The sequence below is a fragment of the Hakea prostrata genome, chromosome 8, assembly GCF_041222555.1.
Source record: "Hakea prostrata isolate BN-2017 chromosome 8, UWA_Hpros_2, whole genome shotgun sequence".
Classification (NCBI taxonomy): Eukaryota; Viridiplantae; Streptophyta; class Magnoliopsida; order Proteales; family Proteaceae; genus Hakea; species Hakea prostrata.
The window spans coordinates 45,782,928-45,806,285 of NC_142607.1; the positions used below are offsets into that span (position 1 = coordinate 45,782,928).

At 37.6% G+C, this 23,358-nt stretch overlaps 2 protein-coding genes across 3 annotated transcripts; one reads left to right on the top strand and one right to left on the bottom strand.

Annotated features, from left to right (window-relative positions):
• LOC149008184 (AT-hook motif nuclear-localized protein 1-like) lies at positions 1–5,475 on the top strand. 2 transcript variants are annotated; one of them, XM_089165772.1, is made up of 6 exons: positions 1–532; positions 1,460–1,527; positions 1,667–1,798; positions 3,594–3,755; positions 4,481–4,812; positions 4,925–5,475. In XM_089165772.1, the coding sequence occupies exons 1-5, from the start codon at positions 196–198 to the stop codon at positions 4,802–4,804; spliced, it is 1,023 nt and encodes a 340-aa protein (XP_089021898.1). In that variant the 5' UTR covers positions 1–195; the 3' UTR covers positions 4,805–4,812; positions 4,925–5,475. The 2 variants fall into 2 exon arrangements, with proteins under 2 accessions (XP_089021898.1, XP_089021897.1); XM_089165771.1 differs by having other exon boundaries at positions 4,918–5,461.
• Positions 5,476–13,248: 7,773 nt separating this feature from the next.
• LOC149008185 (chalcone synthase 2-like) lies at positions 13,249–14,870 on the bottom strand. The gene is made up of 2 exons (XM_089166356.1): positions 14,611–14,870; positions 13,249–14,509 (listed from the first exon to the last, which is right to left on the bottom strand). The coding sequence occupies exons 1-2, from the start codon at positions 14,786–14,788 to the stop codon at positions 13,512–13,514; spliced, it is 1,176 nt and encodes a 391-aa protein (XP_089022482.1). The 5' UTR covers positions 14,789–14,870; the 3' UTR covers positions 13,249–13,511.
• Between the last annotated feature and the right edge of the window lie 8,488 nt (positions 14,871–23,358).

Consider the following 23,358-nt stretch of genomic DNA (forward strand, 5'->3'; position numbering starts at 1 on the left):
CGCAAACTGAAGCATTTTACTTGTGGCGCGAGAGTTGCACAGAAACGTCTTGATTTCAAAAAAAAAGGAAAAGAAAAATGCTGTTCCTTCTCCTCTGAGTTCAGACTTCTTCGACTTCATCTCTCTCAGTTTTTGCTTCTCTGTTCTCTGTTCCTTCTCCTTCGAAACTTCTGTTACAAGAAAGCGAGTATTTGCATGGAGGGGAGGGAGAGCACCGTTTCGAACTCCACTGCTAACACCGAGAGTGATTCGCCGATGAGTGGAGTAGGAGCAGTGCCGAGCGGCGAAATAGTTCCTCAGATGATGAATATGAGTATGGAGAGGAGCTTGGGAGGAGGAGGACTAGTGGGTGAGGTAGATTTGATGATGGGTAAGAAGAAGAGAGGAAGACCCAGAAAGTATGCTCCAGATGGGAACATGGCATTGGCTCTCACACAAGCCTATTCTTCACCACCTTCCTCTGAATTCTCTGCAAAGCGGGGTAGAGGGCGGCCACCTGGTTCTTGTAATCGGCAGGTGCTTGAGTCTTTAGGTGAGTTCAAACATCCCAAATGGTAAAATGGTACATGCAGAACTTGAATTAAGTGTGAGATATATATGATCTGATTTTGTTCCATTTGAGAATTCTCTCTGTATAATTTTTTGAGAACTAAAATTGATGTGTGCTGGTGAATGCTCTGCTTGGTGGCTTTGAGATTTTCGGAATTTTAGTTAATGGAAGAAAATAATATGCTAGATTTGGGCTTTCCCTTTTTAAAATCCCCCTTTCCCCGATAGAGCTTCATCGATGAGGGTGTGTGTGTTTTTTATTTGATTTTGTTTTTTTAACCTCACATTTCGTGGTTTTAGTTTGTAAGGAGAAAGGTAAGTGAACACTGAAAACAGGTTGAATTTCGAGGTTTTTTGTGGGGAATGGTGGTAAGGTTTTTGTTTTGAGATGATGAAATGTGTTAGCTTTGCGGTTGAGGTTGGAATAAGCAACCTGGTAGTGGAAACTGTAAACTGGAAAGCGACTGTCACCACCTGCACTCCCCGAATTTTACTACTCAGATTGTTTTTGGCTTGTAAATATGTTCAAATATGCTTCAAAGGTTTTATTTGTACAGAGGCAAATAGCGCTGTGGATTTTCTTCTTTGGTTGGGTCAACCTTCTCCTTACTGGGTTCCCTTTGAAGACGTAAAAGGGAAAGGAAGCACCTGCAAAAAATATTTTTGTAGATAAAATGTCATTTTAATGTTTAATATTATGGCCTCTTTAGTCATCTGAAAAATAAAATATGGAAATGAGCTTGGTAAATATTAAAGGTCTGGTTGGAAAGGTTTAGACCTTCTGCAAATGGGCATCTAGTTGATTTAAAGAAGTGCATTCAGTTTTAAAACTTTTTTGAGTCAGATAGAGATGTCAAGAACAAGTAACTAGGTTCAATCTCACCACTGATACTCTGTTATGTTGTTTTAGGTGGCTGGGCTGCGAGCTCAGCTGGAAGAAGCTTCACACCACATGTGGTTACAATATATACTGGGGAGGTAATATATCGATCATGCAAGTTGCTTTTAATGATCCCTTGAATTCAAAATTTATCATTCTTTACTTGCTCTTGAAGATCTATTTATGAACATATGATCTGGGGTTGTCTTTACATGAAAGTGGTATTTGTTATTTTAGGATGTAGCGGATAAAATTTTTTCATTTGCTCAAAGGGGTCCTCGAGCTGTTTGCATTCTCTCAGCCAATGGAACTGTTTCTAATGTTACCATTCATCAGCCTGGCTATAATGGTGGTATTTTGACTTATGAGGTATGATCTTGAACTTTACTTTGTTCTTCTTTTCTGTTTTCCTTATTGTTGAGAAGATTGTTGAATGCTTTGTATTTCTATTTTTTATATTCTCTCTCTCCCCCAAAAACTTCATAATTGAACCTTTTCTGTGCAAATATTGTATGTTCTGTTCCCCTATTTAAAACTGGTGACATGTGTCAATATGCGGCCAGTGGTACCTGCTCAAGCACATGTTAGCTTAGAACCTGTGTAATCGAATGCCTTGTGGCTTAATGATATGACCAAAGTAAGGAGAAAGGATGTAAGTGGGGAGAGCGATTGAGACTATTTTGCAGGTGTGCATACTATAAACCATTGAGGGTTTTGTTCAAAATGTTAGAACTCCACATAAAGTTGGACACATTTATTTAGGTGTCACTTATTTGCCTTTTTGTTATCGCCTTCATTTGTACCTCCTTCAACACCTAGAGTTGCCTACACTCTGTGACAACTATGAATTCACTGGTGCACTTGATGGTTTGTGATGCACATGTTCAAACAATCTGAAATCTACTTTTCTTAACTCTTTGACTATTGGTATTACTTCTATGTTTTGTCTATTTATACATTTTGGGATGTATGTATTTTTTATAATCTCTGTCCTAGTCATGCCACTCATCCATCTCAATGGTCTCATATTTGTTACAATCCACTATTATATTTGTTGGTCTTTTCTTGCCAGCATTCAGCCCATACAACATTTCTGGTCCATCAATAAATAATAGTAGTTGCCTTTCTAGTCAGTTACATCAACCACCCAACACTTCAAATGCTTCTCTTGATCGTTAAAATGTACTTTGATCACCCTTCTTTGAGGTACATTTTTATCATATTAAAAATATGTAAGTTCAGTCCTCAGCTGTTAGATTCCAAAATGCAATATCTCATACGGATTGTAACCTATATTTCCACCTATGGGCCTTACATTTGCCCACTCCTCATAGGCTCTGATTTCTTGGCCTTGTGATACTTTCTTGCAATTTTTTGGGGTGTGCTTTTTTTCCAACTGGGGGCGGGCAGATGACTTCATGCTGGTTAAGCACTACTTAACCCATGAAATACCCATATTCAGAACCACCCAGCTGCCCATCAAAAAAGGTTCAGCATTGTACTCAAATGGGATGAGTGATATATGCTATCTGCAGCTAACCTCAGGCTTTGCTCTTATATTAGATAGCCAAGTTGGGGATGCGTCTAACCTCATTTAATAGTATAAACAATGTTTGGTATCTGGTAATTTGGTTGATGCAGTCCCTAACAGTCTAACACCATGGAAGCACCATTATGAAATCTTCCTAGAACTATTAGCTCACCCTAGATCTCAATTTAGATGGATGCTGGCTATATGTTGTGTAGAATTAGAATGGGGTGGCTGAAATGGGCGGAGGTATTGTGAATTATTATGTGATTCTACTTTATATTTCTATCTTTTGGTTCAGTTGTGTTATCATGCACTTTTGTATGCCTGCCTCCACATGGTCAGAGAGATAGCTGTCATTCAGTATCTTAAAGATGTAAGGTCAAGGCAAGCTTTCCCTTCTCGCCTGATTAGTAGAATTTTGTGAACTCTGAATCGAGAAAAGTACATGTTTTTCTTCATTTTTAATTATCTGTACAGTCCTAATTCATGGTTTTTTTTTTCCTTTCAATATTTATCATTTTTTAATGGGAAAATTCTTCATTTGTATAGTTCATTGTAAAGTGAATCCAATTTTTGTAGTTTATGGTTCCTGTTAGAAGGAGTGTATTGCTTATTATAATTTTGTTTGCGCAGGGCCGTTTTGAGATATTGTCTTTATCTGGTTCCTATACACTCACTGGAAGTGGCATCATGCGCAATAGAACTGGTGGGCTGAGTGTTTCATTGGCTGGCCCTGATGGTCGTGTGATTGGTGGTGTGGTAGCAGGTCTATTACTGGCAGCTAGTCCAATCCAAGTAAGGCCTTGCTTTTCTATTTTTACATGAATGAAATGAATGAATTAACTGTTACTTTCCAGAATGTTTTGGAACTGCTTGCGTTATCATATAGAGCACATTATTTTCTTTTGCATGTTGGCCCACCAACCAGTAATCATCATTGTCTAGCAAAATCTTACCCATGATATACCCATGACACTAACTTTTATTTGGTTACTTTACAAGTTTGGAAGTGTCTTATCCATTCATTGTGGATGTAGAGGAAAGTGGCTTTCAGATAGAGTTATAGCCCATCAACAGCTTCAATTCAAAGAGAGCATATGTTACTCTGAACAACAATATTATTGTGTAAAAATGAAGACTGAGATGCAATTATTGCATAACAATCTTGACTGCATTAGAGGTAGAACAAATAATAACTGAAGCATACAACATAATTACCCATCAAAAGACTAGAAATGTAAGGAACTGGAAGTAGGTAAGTGCTGATCTATCAATTTACTGTCAATTTTTTATGAAAAATTGCATGAATGATTTGAATCCCTCACAAATCACAACAGGAGTTTCTTTCTGTTTTTTATCCCTGATGAAATCAAGAAGTAATTGTGGCTTGGCCATGTTTCTGATTTCTACCCTCAGCTTATAATGAGCTGGCTCAACAGATTCTTAAAGAATAAATATTGTTTGTACTACACAGGGATGTTTGATGTATAATTCATCTGGGATTTCGCTTGCTTTTTCAGGTTGTGGTAGGAAGTTTCATGCCAAATAACAAGACTCACAAGAAGAAGTACCAGTATAAATATCCAGTGGCTTCTGCTGTCCAAGGTGCCCAAGATATAGTAACAGCAGCAAGTCCGATATCTCTAGCTGTACCTGATGATAGCAACTGTGTCACCCCCACATCTGTGTTACCAGCACATAGCAATGGTGAAGAAGAGAAAAGTGCGAATGGTAATCCAAACCCAAATTCAAACTCTGGTTTCCAAGCTGATTGGGATGCTTCAGAGACCAAGTCGGCGAAGAAAGTGTCTCCTGACATTAATGAATGCGCAACTGATGAATGATATACAAGGTGCATTTCTAATTTCCTCTCTTCCCTTCCCGGCTTTGTTTTTCATTCAGTTTGTTTCACTTTGAGTTTGTTTCCCCCTTTTGATGATTAATTTGCTTTTTTTAGATGTTAGGATATATGCTCATAGAGACTGGAATCATTGGGGAGGTGAAGCTGCGGAAAACTGCTTTGTTATCGTTGTAGTATTTCTAGCTCATAAGACTTTCTGAAATTTCCTGGGATTATGTAGTTGTTATTTGTTGTTGTTCTGTTGTTAATTATGGGATCATAGGTGGGTGTTACCCACAAAAGCTTATAATGACTTTTAGAAGTTAAATATAGTTGGAAAACTATACTTAGAAGTAATTTAAACTTGAAATTTAGAAACATGTGGTGAGAATTTGTGTGATTTATTTTCCAATTTAGCTTACACCCCCTTGGACTCTGCTTATGCCGAAGCCTTCGGCACTGGGTTTGTCCTTTTTATTTTGGTTTTTGAAGCTTTAGATATACACTCTTTGAAGAGAGAAAGATCAAGTTGACATGAAATTTATCTTCTTCTGTTGGCCATTCCTTGAACAGTAAGCACCCATGACACCACTGCCCATCTCTCTCTTCTGCTCCCCACCCCTCCAACCATCCCCATGTGGGGAGCTGATCCAAACCAAGAAATTCTTTTGGGAAGGTATCTCACTATCTTGAGTGAACTCCGGACAAATTTTGTTTCACATGGGATATCTTTAAAAGGTGCAGGAAATTTTTTGAATTTTGTGAGTCAATTTCTTTAATCATATATATATTATCCTGATATATGTCACGTGCTTAAATTTATTGATATTTTATGCGATCTACACGTTGCTAATGTTCAGGAGCTTTATCTCTATGATTGTGAATTTGTGATTAATTTGAAGAATCGGAATCAAATTGGTCAAGTTGGTTGATTTTAGATTGTTATGGATATCAATTAGTAAATTCCATAAAAAACAGAAACAGCCATGAATAACTTGCATATCCACAGTTGGAAACTTCTCAACCCAGGTGGCCCATTACTCAGCTCAGCCAGCCACTAGTTTCTATATTGGACAACTCTATCAGGTTCAGGTGGATGATTGTTAAACAATACATCATTTCTGCAAAGAAGGTTTATCAAGATTAAAATATCCCATAAGACTATTGCAGAGAAGAACCAAAGATCTTTGAGAAGAAATTCGGTTCTCAATCACAAAGGCCTTGCTGCCCAGATTCGCTTGGTCCAGTTATGTGAGAACGTGTGAAAAGATATTTTCCATAATCCTATAATGACAGATAGAACCTATTTATACTAATAGCTATAACAAATATAAGACATTTATAATATGACAGATTAACTCCCTTACAAGTTTGGAGGCCACCAAGTTGTGAACAGAATGAAAGTCGATTTCAATATGTTTAGTACAGGCATGAAATATTAGATTGGCCGTCATGTAGGTTGCATCAAGATTATCACACCAAATCATTGGTGTAGCTGCCTAAAAGACACCAAGCTCACATAAAAAGAGAATGAAGCCAGGTCAACTCCGTGGTAGACGTAATAGCCCGATATTCGGCTTCAGTTGAGGAACGGGAAATTGTATGTTATTTCTTAGAACTCCAAGAGATAGGATGATGACAAAAAAAAAAAAAAAAAAACGGAAAAATCCGTAGTGGAGTGGCGATCGTCATGACATTCAGCCCAATTAGTATCAGAAAATGCTTGCAAAGCACTCTTGGACTGAGATCTGGAAAACAAACCATGAGATGAAGTACCAACTAGATAACGCAAGATACGTTTGACAGCTGCCCAATGAATATCAAACCGAGAATGCATGAGTTGAGCCACCTTGTTTACAACGAAACTAATATTAGGGTTGGTGGTGCATAAATATTGCAATTCACCCACTATATGACGATATTTCGTGGCATTAGTCAAGGGACGACCATTAGCAGCAAAAAGAGAGTGCCCTGAGGCTATAGGAGTGAGAACTGGTTTGGCCTCATGCATGTTAGTGTGATGCAATAAATAGTAACATATTTTTGTTGAGTAAGAGTAAATCCCTCTGAAGTTTGGGTAACCTCCATACCAAGAAAGAAATGTAGATCACCAAGATCTTTTAAAGCAAACTTAGCGGACAAAGCTTTGAGAAGACATGAGATGGCAGATAGACTATTCCCAGTCACCAAAATATCATCGACATAGATGAGAAAGTATAATGTCACAGTTTTGGACCGATAGATGGATAAAGAAGAATCAGTCTTAGACCTAACAAACTAGTATGATAGCACAAAAGAACTAAGCTTCTGAAATCAAGCCTGAGGAGCTTGCTTGAGACCATAAAGCGACTTACGCAAATGACAAACATGAGTCGGATGTTGAGGATCATCAAAGCCCGATGGTTGAGTCATGAAAACATCTTCCCTAAGATCACCATGCAAAAAGGCATTGGAATCATCAAGTTGCAGAATAGGCTAATTATTGGTCACAACCAAGGATAGAACCACTTGTATGGTGCTATGTTTGACAGCGGGACTAAATGTATTATGAAAATCATATCCTGGTCGTTGACGAAAACCTTTGGCAATGAGATGTGCCTTGTATCGTTCAATCGAACCATCAGGATTGCGTTTGACATGAAAAACCCATTTGCATCCTACTACATTGTGAGTAGCTAAAGACGAAACTAATACCCATGTACCATTTTGGAGAAGAGCATTAAATTCATCAAGCATGGCAGAATGCCATTGTGGAGACTGTAAAGCCACAATATGATTGGTTGGAACTATAGTATCATCGCAAACCACCACTAAATTAAGATGGGACCGAGGGAAAGTAATGCCAGACTTGGAGCGGGTGCACAGAGGATGTGTGAAATCCCTCACAACCCTAACCCGAGAACCTATATTGTAGGTCCGAAGACTCAAAGTGAAGGAAGAAGACATTTGTGGATCATCCCTTTTGAACCCATTGGATCTGACTTGGAACCAATGAAATTATATGTGATGATCCTATGATAGAAACCTTGTTTGATTTTGGATGAAGATACAACTTGAATGATGACGGACTTGGTAGATGGACCATGAGTGCAATGTTGACACAAGTGGAAGGTCCTATAGAACCAGGTAAGACCATTTTAAAACTTGGAAAAGGACCCCAAGAGGAGTTTATTGCTTCTAGAGACCAAAATTCAGTTTCTAGCAAAAAGGTATAGGTTGGCAGCGTGCCTTGGTCGCCCCAAGTGACCAAGCCAAGCGACCAACCAGTCCCAAGACAGTTTTGGTACTTTTTGGAAATTAGGTTTCCGAAGCCCTATGTATTCAAACTTTGATCTAATTCAAGTCACTTTCTCATTAAGCTATTGGAGAACGTCAGAAGAACCCTAGAACATTCTCTCCAAGGCCAATGTAGATTCCCAAGCATCCGTGAGATTTTCCGCTTGAAGACTCTTATTCTTCAAGGTAAGTAAACTCTCTTATTCTTTCTAGATCTATTCTCTCTATTGATTCTACCCATTATTGTGATTGTGAGGAAGGCCTTATGCTACTTTAGTGACCTATTCACTTTATTCCTTTTGTGAACATCACGATGTGATTTCGATAAAAGCCTAGCATGACTTTCATGATTGTATTCTCTTTTGATTTATTTGATTTCTAATCCATGCTAGATCTATTTCTAAGTTATTTTCAAACTTTGATCTATTATTTTCTTAGTCTTAGAGTGAATCCTCATTCACTTTAGTCTATCCGTGAAATTTGTGGATTGATTTTGGATGAACCCTAGTATGTGATCCATTAGGTTTTTATTCCATTGACCATGATTGAGGCCTAAACCATATCAGATAGCTTCCTTATATTATTCTAGAGTTTTCCTATTAATTTGGGAGTGTTTGGAACTCAAACAACGGGTTTCCGATCAAATCTAGGTTTTACTGTCCGTACTAGGAAGGCTTGGTCGACTGCCTTGAGCAACCAGACCAAGCAACCCAAAGGTACAGTGATAGCAAGTTGCCCTGTTTTGATCCCGTTTCATCTTCGATTCTTTAGGGTTTGTTCTTAATACTTAATCCTTGTATGATTAGGGTTTCTTTGGCAACTTTGAACCTATCCTTCGATCTATTCTTCAGAGATTTCAAATCAAACATAAGGTAAGGACGTTCACTTACAAATAACATTGATATTTTGAGAGCATGATCTTATTTATTGTTTTTAGGACTTGTGTATGATGGATATGCCTCTGTAATTTCAATATGATAATCATTATGTGATATGCATATTTGTTAAATGTGAATGTTGGAATATGAATGGATTATGATATGATATGATATTATATATGGAATCATATTTTAATGTGATTGTGGAATGGGGAATGCCCTTTTGGTATTTCTGTCTCGGGACATCAGTGGAGGTGGTATGGGACGCTTTTCAATGGTGCCCCTTGGCGCTTTCCATAATTACGGGATAACATACTTAGGACTTATCTAGATATGTTTGGCTAAGAAATCCTGTCATATCTCGCCCTATCAGCGTGGGTATTAAGGTGAGTGACCCATGGTAGCAATGGAGATTATAGGCACTCAAGACCGGTATCCGATCTGTTAGAGGACATAATTACACTGTGAGGGCCATTCATTTGTAGAGTCGTGCATGATAAGCCTGGGCTCATGGGCGCTCAAGACCGGTAGACAACCCATGAGAGGACATAAGAGTTTTCCATTTATTATGTGGTAGGATTAAGAGTCCGTAGTCTGAGTTGGTTGGAGCTAAGGGTGTCGATTCGGTACGGTATTGAATTTGAAAACCTCATTACCGAAACCGTATCGTATCGAATTTATACGGTACGGTATGAAAACGGTATTTTAGAAAACGATACGGTATAGAAACGGTAAGAAATCGGTATTAAAAAACGGCACGGTTCGGTATACGCTTCGGTTTTGTTACGGTATGAAAGTATGAAATCCATTCTTTTTGTCATTAAACAGAGATCCATCCTACGGTAAGTGGTCATGTGCTAATGTTCCATGACACCAAGTCTCATTGTGTCTTTTTGTGATTCAACAAATTGATCATTTGATCCGTTCGACGGGAGGTAGTGATCAGTTGCTTACATTCCATGTATGACATCAAGGGATTCAAGGCTCGTGCTTTATGTTTTGTAATAAAGAATAAATATAAATTTGAAAAGAAACTTGTATATCATATAAACAATCTTTGGAAGAGCATGGTTGCAAGCAACTTGCAACGGAGTAAATTCTGTTGATCAGGCTGCTTGTTGGGAACTTGACCTTGTCGATGGATGCGTTTGTGTTATCGTATTGTTTTTGGTGCCTCCGTGCTTGATCTTAATCAGTAATTTGATGAACAACCTTTAGAGTTTAGATGGGTTAAGATAGAATGATACCATAGTAAGCTTCAATCAAATCCTTGAAGTTGTTCAACCAACCCAGATTCACTTATGGAATTCAAATTCCTTGGAGCTAGCTCCTTCCGGTTGTGCATGATGTAGAAGACATACAAAGGGGCAAAGGGCTGGACAAAGAGAAGTAACCCAGTGTCCCACCTATGAATTATTTTATTATATTGAAGAATATGCTCACATATATTTTGTGGGGCCATATATATTTGAAAAATAAAGATAAATTACTGATATTGATATTTTTTTCAGCAAAATATAGGTAACTTAATGCATCAATAATAATGAAAAAAAGAGACACATGACTTCAACCTTAAAAATTAGATGCAAACCAAAATTTTCTTTGGTAGGAGATGCAAACCAATTCTTTTTTTTAGGTAAGAAATACAAACCAATGGTAGTTAGTCACCTAGTGACTATAGACATTTTATTCACAATATAAAATCGAATAACAAAAATTGCAGAAGAAATAAAGAAACAGAGAATATAAAATCAAATAAAAAGAATAAAAAAAAAAAAAGAGAAAAAGAGAAACGTTAAATATATTGAGAAAGAGAAAGGTACCTAAGTGCGGAGAAGATTTTTTTTTCAAATTTTCCTTTACCCATGCTTGTAGAAAGGAAGAGAATAAATAGGAAGAAAAGAGCATAGAGGCGATAATAAATAGGGATTGAGGAGCTAGTTTCTAATTAGGAATGATATTTTGAATATCTAATAAGATTTTTTTTCAAAGAATTTCCTTTAACCCACGTTTATAGAAAGAGAAGAGAATAAATAGAAAAAAAAAATGAGAGAGAAGAGAGGAGAGAGTAAATAGGGATTGAAGAATTAGTTTTTAATTAGGGATGACATTTATATCCATTATTTTACTTTTAAAATTTATTTTCAATATTGAGGGTTGGGGGGGGGGGGGGAGAATAGTGATATTTGATATTTCACATGTAGGAAGAGAAAAAAAATTGGAAAAAGTAAGGAAATTAATATAAAAATCCCAAGCCCCATTGTGGTTTTGCCCCTGGCTTTTTTTTTTTTTTTTTGGTAACAAATAAACGGGGTTTAGTAACCTTGAAAAAGAAAACTACTCAAGCAAATCTTATCTGCAGTAGGAACTCCCCAATTTTTGGGGTGGATTTAGAAAGAATCGCGAAGGTTCCTCTAAAGAAGTCGGTCTCTTTGTGATCCAGTCGGCAACGTAGTTGGACTCCCGGTACGCATGTTGGAATCTAATCATAACTTTCCACTTCTTCCTTTATTGCATGCACCACTCTTGCTACTTTCCCTTGTATTCTTGCATTAAGCTTTAACAGATCAATAGCTTTAAGAGAGTCTGATTCCACATATAAAGGCATGAAATTCTTTTCGCGTGCAACGTTAATTCCTTCATAGATCGCCTGCAATATAGCTTCTAAAATATTCATCTTCATTTTTCTCTTCACGAATCCTCCAAGGAAGCTGCTTTCTGTATTGCGAATTACACCTCCTATCTGACTGTATTCTCCTTTGCATAGTGATGCATCCACATTTATTTTGAACCATCCTTCCTCAGGATTAATCCATCCACCAGCCCTTCTAGGGCATTTGGGTTTTATTGTTTCCTCTCTATTTGTTCCCCACATTGATTTAACTTGGTTGAAGACATCTAAACAAAGCTCTGCATCATTTAAATGACCTGGCCTAATAGGAAAATCTCAATTCATTGGGCCTTTCGATACAATCAAATAGATTGCCACAAGGGCGCCATATTCTAGGAGACCAAACTATGTGATTGAATAAATCCTCCTCTAGCGGATTAGCAGTAGTAGATTAAGAAGTCGATGTTGCAGTAAGTTGGCTCAGTCTCTCACCCAGTAGTATATTTTATGCCCAGTAGCATACTTCAAGCCAACTAAAAGGTTGAACCAGCACCAGTGAAGGCATAGGTAGGGGCTTCAAAGGCGTAGGTATAGGCTTTCCTGGTCTGGTGAAGATTTCTTCATGGCTTTCTCTATTTCTCGAGCACCAAATTTTATACACCACACAACTGAACTTTATCGCCCAATCTGGGTACCAACCTTGACTTTTTCCGCATATATTGAGCATTAGCCAGTCCTTTTGATTACTCCTAAAAAACCATATTTGCATTAACTTCGGCAGTAGTCTATTCCAAATGCCAAGAGCAAATGAACAATCTCTAAAAATGTGAAGTGTACTCTCTGATTCGCATAAACAGAATCTGCATGATGCATGAGATTGAAGTTTCATTTTTCTTAATCTAACATTTGATAGCAGCCGATTGTGATTGAGAATCCACAAGAAATTAAAAATTCTGTTTGGCATTTTGAGTTCCCATAGTTTCTTCCAATAGTTTTCATTGAATATTAGATTCGATATAGACTCCTTCTCCGCCTCAAGCATCTGCTACACAATTTTAGTGGAAAAGCAGCCATCTTGGAGATGGGTTCCGAGCAAAATGTCACACCCTTCCTCCTCTTTTGGTGTTGGATGTTCTAGAATTTTTGTGCATATTTCCAATGGGAGGAGATGTTGAAAGCGATCCCATCGCCATTCATGATTGTCATTAACATAATTGTAGATTTTTCCTTTCATCATATTTTTTGAAATTTGACCTGTGGCTTCATCTAGAAGGCGTTTCCGTGCTGCGATCCAATTATCCTTCTAGAAAAAAATTATTTTCCCATTACCTACCATAAATTTACAATTTTTTTGAACCATTTGAGCCATCCTACTCATCGCTTTCCAAATGGGGGAGTCAATAGGTAGGTAGCAAACCTTTCTTTCCGTTGATCACCTCCGTATTTAGCTTTCAAAATTGCCGTCCACGTGTTTTCTTGATTCATAAAATTCCATACTAATTTCATCAAAAGTGCTTCATTTACTGTCACCAAATTTATGAAACCTAAACTGCCCCTGGCTTTAATGAACAGAATAGCTCATAGCCATGGCGAATAACACTAAGATCAGAAAATCAAGAAAACAGAAAAACACCGAGGAAAATACGAGCAGTTACTAAATCAACAAAATGGCGTCAACCAGAAAAAACCTGATACCATGAAGAGAACGTGTGAATAGATATTTTCCAATAATCATATAATAACAAATACAACCCATTTATACAAATAACAATTATAAGACATTTATAATGAGAGATGTCACTCCCTTACAAGTCACAAGAAATAAAAAAAAAATTGTTCTATTGATTCTGAACAACCCCACAAACCCATAAGAAGATTATCCTCTTTTATTTTGATGTTACTTTAAAAAGGAAAGAAACCACCAAGCATTTCTCTTGCTCAATGATTCAAACTATAGGGATACTACGAAGTACAATTGTCTCCACAGTAATACCTGGTCCGAACCCTATCAACACACCCCAATCAAACCCTTCACCAGTTGAAGTTTTACTTTCTTCGATGGACATCTTCCTCATCTCATCCAAGATGAACATTACAGTAGGACTCGACATGTTACCATACTCACTCAACACTTTTCTTGATGTGTTTAATTTTTCTTTCTTCAATCCTAGTGCTACTTCAAGTGCATCCAAGATAGCTGGTCCACCTGGATGAGCCACCCAAAATATAGAGTTCCAATCATTTACCCCAATCTTTGTGAACCCTTCCACCAAGCATTTCTCAATGTTCTTGGAGATGGTTTCTGCAATCTTCATAGATAATTTAGTTTGGAGACCTGTTTGACGTAGGTGTCCTCCAATCATTTCTTCAGAATCGGGTAGTATATGAGAACTAACTGAGAAAAGCTGAAACAACGGCTTCTCTATTGACGTCTCAGGATCTGCACCAACTATTAAAGCTGCTGCACCATCTGCAAAGATCACTTGAGCTAACAAGGAATGGAGATCAGACGCTGAAGGCATTTTGAACCCACTTACGGAATTCAACTCTGAACAAACAACAAGGACACGTGAACCTTTGTTGTTCTCTGCAAGGTCTTTGGCAACACGGAGAACAGAGCCACCACCATAACAACCTAAATGATACATCATAACACGTTGAACAGTAGGAGAAAGACCAAGTAGTTTGATGAGGTGGAAGTCATAACCAGGTGCATCAACACCTGAAATAGTAGTGAATACCAGGTGGGTTATCTTCGATTTGGGTTGACCCCACTCATGGATTGCTTTTGATGCAGCTTCCATGGCTAACTTGGGTACCTCAGCTATCATTATATCTTGACGTATGTCAAGTGTTGCAGCTTTTAGGTTGAAGAGATCAGGATTCTGAAAGACGATTTCCTCTGTCATGTAAGTATGACGTTTCCTGATTCCTGACTTATCACCTGTTTTAAGCAGATGAAAACAAACTCTGATCAATTTAATGAAACAAACCAAAAAGCAATGAAAAATATATATTATTAAGACATGAATGAGTTTTACTTACAGATTCGCTTGAATTTCTCCTTCAACTTGATCAGGTTTTCATCCTGTATGGTACTGAAATATTGATCAGCCAAGTCAGCCTGATATGTATAGTTTGCTGGGTTGGCCGTGCCAATGGCCAGTATTGTGGCTGGACCTTGAGAATGCTGTGGAACAAAGATTTCTCCTACTTCTCCCATTGAGATAGAGAGAGTTACTGGTTATCAAGTCAAAGTTTAGTGAAAGCGAAAGTAGAAGAAGAACCAAGATTGAGCAAGTGACTGATGGTTGATTGATGAAGTAGAAGTGAGATTACAGAGGTATTTATAGCAGAGGAATGCAACGTACTCTTGAGTGAACAGGAAGAGATGCAATTATGTTCGGGGTAATACCCCAAGCTGGCGTGTATGGAAGGGTGTCGTGGGTTCAGTAAAAGTTTGATTTGTGTTCATCTTTATCCTGTTCTTTATTTGAAGCCATTAATGGAGTTCCCCAAATCTGCGGAAGGTTAGTTGACATATTCCTCTTCTGGAGTTGGAATTGGATAATGTCAGTCTCACTGAATTTCACGACCGCTATACTTCATTGAATTTCATGACCATACGTCAAAATATTGCAAAACTAATAAGGGATGGATATGTTTGGGGAGCTAACGTCTACTTCTCACTAAAAACCAACCACTGGACCAGCTAGCGGTCCACCAGAATTTATTTTGCTGGGTGCTGCCAGCTGCTGGTCAATCAGAATTGATTTTGCTTGGCTGATGTGCAGCGTACGATCTAGATCAAGATCTAGATTGATAATTTTATCAGGGTCGCTTGTTTTCAAAAAGTGAATTTTTTGAAAAGAGCGGTCGAGATCGTAATCTTGCCTGTGCTACAGGTGCTACACATTAATTACACAGCACCCAAACACGACCCTTATTAGAATTGAGTTTGTCTCTTTGGGAGAGACATGTATTTTGATCAAGGTCTGAAGTACCGGTTGGTGTCGCCGTGTGGTGGCCGGCTACATCACTGAAACTCCGAAATGTCGGCGACTTGTCGCCGACATTTTGTGGGGCGAACCGCAACTCCGCGAGAGTAGACTGGAAGAGAAGACGGTTGTACACCGTCGCAGACTGAGAGAGAGGTCATGCCGCATGTGGGAGAAGATTTGCAGGTTTGCAGCGGTGGAGGAGAAGAGTTGGAGAGGGAGATATCGCAGACTGAGGTAGTGAGCTCATGCGGCAGAAGAGTTGCAGCCTTGTAGGCTTGCAGCAGTGGTGGAGAAGAGTTGGAGAGAGAGAGAGAGAGAGTAGAGTGGGTTTTGGATTAGTTTTGTTACTGGCGAATGGAGAGAAGACCGGAATATTCAATCCGTCGAAAAACTGGAAAAGCTGCGACTTGTATCAGTTATTTTCTTCCTCTCTTCCGGCGGTAGAACACACCAGCAGCGGTTGTACTCTAGCCGCCGGCGACAAAATCTTTGATTTCGTCGACATTTCGCCGGTTCGACGAAAAATCACCGACTTCCGGCAACATTTTGTACCTTTCGTTTCGATTGCTAGTTTCGTGTCGGACTTGGGCGACATGGCGATATATCGCCAACATGAAGTACCGTGACTCTAATCATAGCAGTTCTTTATTATATTATAGAGGTCAGGCCCACCTTTGAGTAACACATCGATCATTCGTGTCTGGTTAGATTGTGCATTCGTATGTTTGCTTGGACGATGACTTGCTTGTGGGTTTGAGCAAACACAGAGGATCTGGATCTCTTTTGAATACCAACAAAATGAACAAGAGATGAAACCCCCAATAGGAGTTATAGGGTTTCATTTTTATTGTGTGGTGGAAAAACACGAGAAAAACATGCATTTCTCCAGAACTGCTATCGAGGTAATTTAAGAAGTAAAAAAACACGTGGAAGTAGGAGAAGCTCACAGGTGTCTAGGGATTAGCGTCGGTGACCCCAAGTGCTATCCCCCAACTGTCCGCTGTACGTCTACCATCAAGAACTACGAGACGAGAGAGTTGCACCAAGAGATTTCTGCAACGATAGAATTAGAGAAAGCATCCTGATCAGGAGCAGACAAGCGAGCATGGAGTCAAGAAGAGAGTTAATATATTTGGTGGCAATTAATGTGAAAAGATGGAAGTAAGTCTTTGCTGGTGAGTGGTGACGCTATGGGTGACGCAGAAGGAGGAGGAGAGGAACTGTGGGAATGAGTGTTGTGATCAACGGAGGTTCACCCTGTGGATGAATGAAGATGATAAATGCAAGCCTGTCGGTTGATTGCGATGGTTAAGCACAAGTACCCCATCCATTGAATTCTGATCTAACTTGACTTAATTAATGCTTATGAAAAATGAGGTTCTTAACAAGGTCAGCAGTATCGTCTAAATTCAGTGAAACATAGTTGAATTTCGGTTTCGGTTCATGGTAAACCGAAACGAAGACCGAATTACGAACTGGCGAGATATTGCATATCATCGAATTTTGGTGGTTTCGGTTCATGGCAAACTGAAACGAAGACCGAACCGCGAACTGGCGAGATACGCCATTTATCGCCGAACAACGATAGCTTGAGAAATATTATGTACAGTCCTTCCCTCTTACCACTTCAGCGCCGAAGATGATAAAGGTGGAGGCCGCCGGTTTCGATGAATTTAGGATTAGATCCACCTTAGAGATCAAGTTGAGGATGAGAATGGTTGGAAGTGTTAGCTGCGTTTGTTTGCAAAGGTGGGGTGGGAAAAAAAGGGTGGGAAAAAAAATATGTGGGTCCCATGTGTAGTAGGGTGAGGGAGAAAAAAAAGAAATGAAAAAATTTTGTGAAAAAATAATGGTAGTGGGTCCCATTTTTTACTATTCTCAACTTTCCCACCAAGTCCCACCAAATATGTGGGGTTTTAAAATGGCTTGGGGTGGGACAGTTGTGGTGCCACATCAACAAACAAGGAAACCTGTCTCTCACTTTCCCACCCCAAGCAATCGAACAATCTACCATTTTGGAATTTAAGGAAAAAGTAAAAAATTTACATTCTTTTCAAGAATTTTTCCACCCCACCTTTATTTCAGTAAACAAACACAGCCTATAGGGTTTTGCATTTCTTCACCCATCACGTTGAGGCCAGAACTAGTTGCAGTGTGGCCATTGCCGTTTGTGGTGGATCCGTTCGAAGGTTTCATTGTAGACTTTTTCTTCATCGCCTCTCTTTAGATTTTCGTGTTACTGGTTCTGTGTTGGGGTGGGTGTTCAATTTAAATCTGAATCCCAATTCGTTGAAGTAGATAAAGTGTAAAGGTGCTTCAAATCCACAAATGGGTTTGCTTTTGTCGTCTTATAACTCGAGATTGCCTCCAAATTTCATGATTAACTTGATTAGAAATGGCTAATTCTACAGCTGTAGTTAAGTTTTGAGTTGCCTCAATCTTTAGAAATGGTGATCAAGTGTTTGATGAAATGGCTGAGAGAGAGAGAGACAGTAGACAGCGTTGGATTCAAGCTTTACTTTTTGGTGGTTGAATCGAATTAGCGAGAATAGGGCATGGAGAATCTTGGCTCGGAAGCTATCGCCAGCGAACCTGCGATACCCAATGAAATTTTGCACCTTGGTATGCATCTTTTTGAGGATATCGAACTTCTACGTTCGATATGGTTGATTATGGAATCATCAATCACATAATATGGTTAGATTTAGGGTAATTTTCATATGTATCTCCTGAGGTTTGGTCTATGTCATTTTTAGTCCAAAAAAATTGAAATTTTGCATATGTCTCCCCTGTGTTATAGAAAAAGTCAATTTAAGGATAAATTATCACTTTTATGACAAATTTATCCTTATTTTTTTTTAATTAAAATTTTTTACATATACATCCTACCTGCCATTAAACTCGTGACTCCCCTTTTAATATAAAAATATGGTTTAAGCTAAGGGTACTTGAGTGATTTTAACATATAAAGGCATTTTGGTCATATTTTAAAATTTATTTAAATCTTAAGATTTTTCTATAATTTTTGGACTAAGAGGGAGCAGGAGTTTCATGACAGGTAGGATGTATATGTAAAAAATTTAAATTAAAAAAAAAAAAGAATAAAGACAGATTGGTCATAAAAGTTATAATTTGTCTTTAAATTGACATTTTCTATAATACAAGGGAGGCAAATGCAAAATCTCAGTTTTTTTGGACTAAAAATGACATAAACCAAACCTCAGGGGGTCCAAATGAAAGTTGTCCAAAAAAAAGAATAAGGGCAAATTGGTCATAAAAACGATAATTTGTCTTTAAATTGACTTTTTCTATAGCACAGGAGGAGGTATATGCAAAGTTTCAATTTTTTTGGACTAAAAATGACATAGACCAAACCTCGGGGGGTCCATATAAAAATTACCGTTAAATTTATTTTGAATTAGATTATTAGTGTATGTATTTTCTCTTATAAGTAGATATTTTGGACATATATTGGTGTATTTTCAATTGTTTGAATTGATGAATATTAGATGTTATTTTGGGCATGTTTAGTTAAATGAATTCAGCAATTTGAAATCTCAAATATTGGTGGGTGTTTGATAATGATAATTTTTTTCAACAAGATATAGGTAAATAAAACATTAGTAAAAAAAAAAAAAATTACACATGACTTCAACCCTAAAAAATCAGATGCAAACCATTTTTTTATTTTTTTATTTTTTATTATGTAAAAGATGCAAACTAATGGTAGTTAGCTTACCTTACCAACTATAAACATTATATTCATAATATAAAATCAAATAATAAAGATTGCAGAAGAAATAAAGAAACAAAGAATATAAAATTAAATAAAGAATAAAAAAATGAGAATAAGAGAAACAATAAATAAATTAAGAAAGAGAAAGAGTATCAAATTGTGGAGAAGATTTTTTCCCAAATTTTCCTTAACCCATGCTTATTATACAAAGGGAAGAATAAATATGAAGAAAGAAGAGAATAAATAGGAAGAAAAGAGGAGAAAGGAGATATGAGCAAATAAATAGGGATTGAGGAGTTAGTTTTTAACTAGGGATGACATTTATACATATTATTTTACCTTTAAAATTTGTTTTCAATATTGGAGTGGGGTAAATAATAATATTTCACATGTGAGAAGAGAAAAAACTAGAAAAATGAAAGAAATTAATATAAAAAATGAAAAAAAATTACAAGAACTATAAAAAAATTTACAAAATTTCGGGGAGGAAATATGGCCCCGGCCCCTTAGTGGGTCTGCCCCTAAAGGCAATCAAGTGAACATGAATGCAAAGATGCACCGCTCCAGTGTCTAGATATTAAATCCATATTTGCAGTAATTATTAAATAATGGTAGAAGTCAATATGTTTCTTGTTTGTTTTCTTTGGAAGTGTTTTTTTTTTTAATGTATTAGTAGAATATATCATTTATAGAAGCTCAAATAGAATTGATTTGAATCGGAATCGTCCACTCTCTTGGGTTGGAGCGTAACTCATCGACCAAATCAGCCATCATGTTTCATAATGACGAAAGACTAGAAACAAGGTTTTTCTGTCCAGATCCCAATTGTGAGCTACTGAATCCGTTGGAGAAAAAAAAGAAAAAGGATAGTTTTTGAAAGAGATGTGCTATTTCAGAATTAGGTTTTTTGTGTTTTGTTTTTTGGGTAATTTTCATTTGGACCCCCTGAGGTATGATCTATGTCATTTTTAGTCCAAAAAAATTAAGACTTTGCATCTGCCTCCCCTGTACTATGAAAAAAATCAATTTAAGGACAAATTATTACTTCTATGACGAATTTGCCCTTATTCTTATTTTTTTTATTTAAATTTTTTATATTTACATTTTAAGGAGTTAAAGTTTATTAAATTTACAAAATCAAACCCTCCTTCATTACCTGATTCCCAAATCCCTAGTTCTATGAATTCTAAATTCTTATTTGCTACTCACATTTAAATTCATTTTACCCACTTATTTTACCAATAATTTCCTGATTTTCCATCTCCATCACTTCTGTCATAGGAGCCAAACTCAGAGAGAAGAGAGGCTAGTGAGAGAAGGGGCTTGGGAATAAACTTAGAGAGAGAAGAGAGAAGGGAGAAGGGAGAGAGAGAACGGGCCAGCGAGAGAAGAGTGGCTAGTGAGAGAAGGGGCTTGGGAATAAAGAAAAAGTAAACTGTTTTCAGTTTACTGGAGAAAGAAAAAAAGAAAAAGAAAAAACAAGTACGCACGAAACAGATTCCACTTCTTCTCCTCCACCATTTTATTTCTTTTGTGTTTTTGGTTTTTAGCTACTCATAAAACCCTAGATTTTGGTTTTGGATTTCTTTGTTCGTTGTGTTCTTTTAATATGTGAAGCCCTAGCAGGGATTTGTTGTTGATTGTTTTTTCTTTTTGGTTTATAGGGTTGAACTTTTTAGGAAAATAATGATTTAGAATTGGTAAAACCAGGAATTTGGGAATCGGGTAATGGAGGGTCTTATTTTGTAAATTAATAAACTTTAACCCTTTAAAATGTAAAAATAAAAAAAATGGCAAATTCGTCATAGATGTGATGATTTGTTCTTAAATTGACTTTTTCTATAGTACAGGGGAGGTAGATGCAAAGTCTCAATTCTTTTGGACTGAAAATGACATAGGCCAAACCTCAGGGGGTCCAGATGAAAATTACCCTTTTTCTTTTTCTGTTTCGAGAATAGTTTTTATTGGTAAACACCTTTAAGTGATAGGTGTAGGATTTTTATTTGCGACAGTTGTTTCTGCTAGTAATACTTGAACATATCCACTTGTTTGACTCCAAACTCACATATGCCTCCACCTATTAGGCACCGACGGTGATTCCCAGTGATTAAAGTGGAACATCAAACCCAGTTCCGCTGGAATCAAATCAAACCCACAAGCAGAAACCACAAAGGACTCCTTGTCCAAATCCTTGTCGTGGTATAGTGCTTCCATCCTCTTCATGAATTTAGGTTCATTACATATGTCCAATAATCACAACCCCTTTCAACACAAGCAAAGATGAAGGGCTCCCCATAAAGGTGAAAGGGGCCGACGTAGTTCAACACAAGCTTCATTTTGATGCATAGCTCTCGAAGTGAAATAGAATCAGAGACGTCGGCTTTGATGATGGAAACGGCAGGAGACGATGTTGTGCGAGTAGCCCATATCATGCAACAGCACATTGATACTCGGTTTGACTCATTGGGTACCCGCATGGACTTTTTTGAAGGCATGATGACTCATCATACAGCAGTCCTGCAACATATGATGATTCATTATACAACAGTCCTGCAACATATGATGACTCATCATACAACAGTGCTGCAACATATGATGACTCATCATACAACAGTCCTGCAACATATGATGACTCATTATACAATAGTCCTGCAACATACGATGACTCATCATACAACAGTGTTGCAACATATGATGACTCATCTCAAGATTCCTCCTATGCCGTTTCCCGAAGTTGAAGATGCGAAAGACGATGAAGAAGAGGATGAGGATGAGGAAGGGGATGAGGACGAGGAAGGGGATGAGGACGAAGATGTTGAGGCAAGCGGAAGTGGCAACAAAGGTGGTAGCGGTGATGAAGAGGATGCTGCAGATGAAGACTAGCTTCATTTATCTTTTGTTTCATGTTATGATATTTTTTGCTTTGATCAGTTGAACAGTTATTGTTTTATATATTTTTTGTTATGTTGAACACCTATCTTTACATATGAATCTTTGTATTGACTGATGTAAAAGACTTATTTTTCATGAAATGCAAGTTTATTTCTCTACTGTCATCTTGTTTTTATTGCAAGAGAAGCTCATGTTAGGGGGAGCTTCATATTTAGGGGGAGTATGCCACGCTTTTTTCTCTTTTTATTAATGACAAAGGGGGAGATATTTTACAGTTAGTTAACATTCTTTTAAGACTGTAAACCTTAATAGCATGAAGTTTGGAACATATTAGCATAATGTTTAATGTATATGTCATATGAGATTCATGTGATGATTTATGAAATGTTCCAAAGCATGGAGGTTAATTAATATACTTCATGGCTATATGGTTATCCAAGTGCATAAGTGATAGTTTTTAAGTTTTTCTATCACTCTATCAGTTATATGTTTGTCATCATCAAAAAGGGGGAGATTGTTGGGAAATGCCATATCAACATTTGCCACATCAGCCTCCATCATTTTTAATGATAATAAACACAATCTACTAATGTCTTCATTAATATATGTCTTATCCAGTTCATCACTAAAGTGGATCTCGATGCAATATGACTGGACCAAAAAAACTTACTGGATACTCAAAGCTCAAGTCAAGTCAAGCTATCTTGGACTAAGAACCAAAGTTAAGATGAGTATCAAGTCCGATGCACAAGATCAAGTTGAAGATCGAGGCTTAGGTTGAATTAGGGCTTATAACACTCTTGCATACACACATATGTAAGTTCATTGATAATATGTAATTCATGTCATTAGACTGAACTAGGACATGTTAGTAAGGTGTATGAAGCTTAGGGTTGATCAAAAAGTCAAAAAACCCAAGCCAAGCCCAAGCCCCAAAATGATTAAGCAAATGTGCACCAAACGATCGATCGTCTGGGCGGACGGTCGACCGTCTAGTTTGCTAATTGTGTTTTTAAACACAGTAGGCCAGACAAAAGTTCCATCTGGGCTACTTAAGCCAAACGGACGACCGTCTGGGCAAACGGTTGACTGTCTAGCCCTGGCTTAACTCAAACAGCTAGTTTAACGGCTAGTTTCTTTAAGACGGACATCCGTCTAGCAAAC

Excerpts from the sequence above, each read along its gene's own strand:
- LOC149008184 (XM_089165772.1), top strand. The coding sequence starts at position 196 with ATGGAGGGGAGGGAGAGCACCGTTTCGAACTCCACTGCTAACACCGAG. Across the intron at positions 1,799-3,593 it reads GTGGTATTTTGACTTATGAG|GGCCGTTTTGAGATATTGTC; the intron begins GTATGATCTTGA and ends TTGTTTGCGCAG. Across the intron at positions 3,756-4,480 it reads TGGCAGCTAGTCCAATCCAA|GTTGTGGTAGGAAGTTTCAT; the intron begins GTAAGGCCTTGC and ends TTGCTTTTTCAG.
- LOC149008185 (XM_089166356.1), bottom strand. The coding sequence starts at position 14,788 with ATGGGAGAAGTAGGAGAAATCTTTGTTCCACAGCATTCTCAAGGTCCA. Across the intron at positions 14,510-14,610 it reads GGAGAAATTCAAGCGAATCT|GTGATAAGTCAGGAATCAGG; the intron begins GTAAGTAAAACT and ends TGCTTAAAACAG.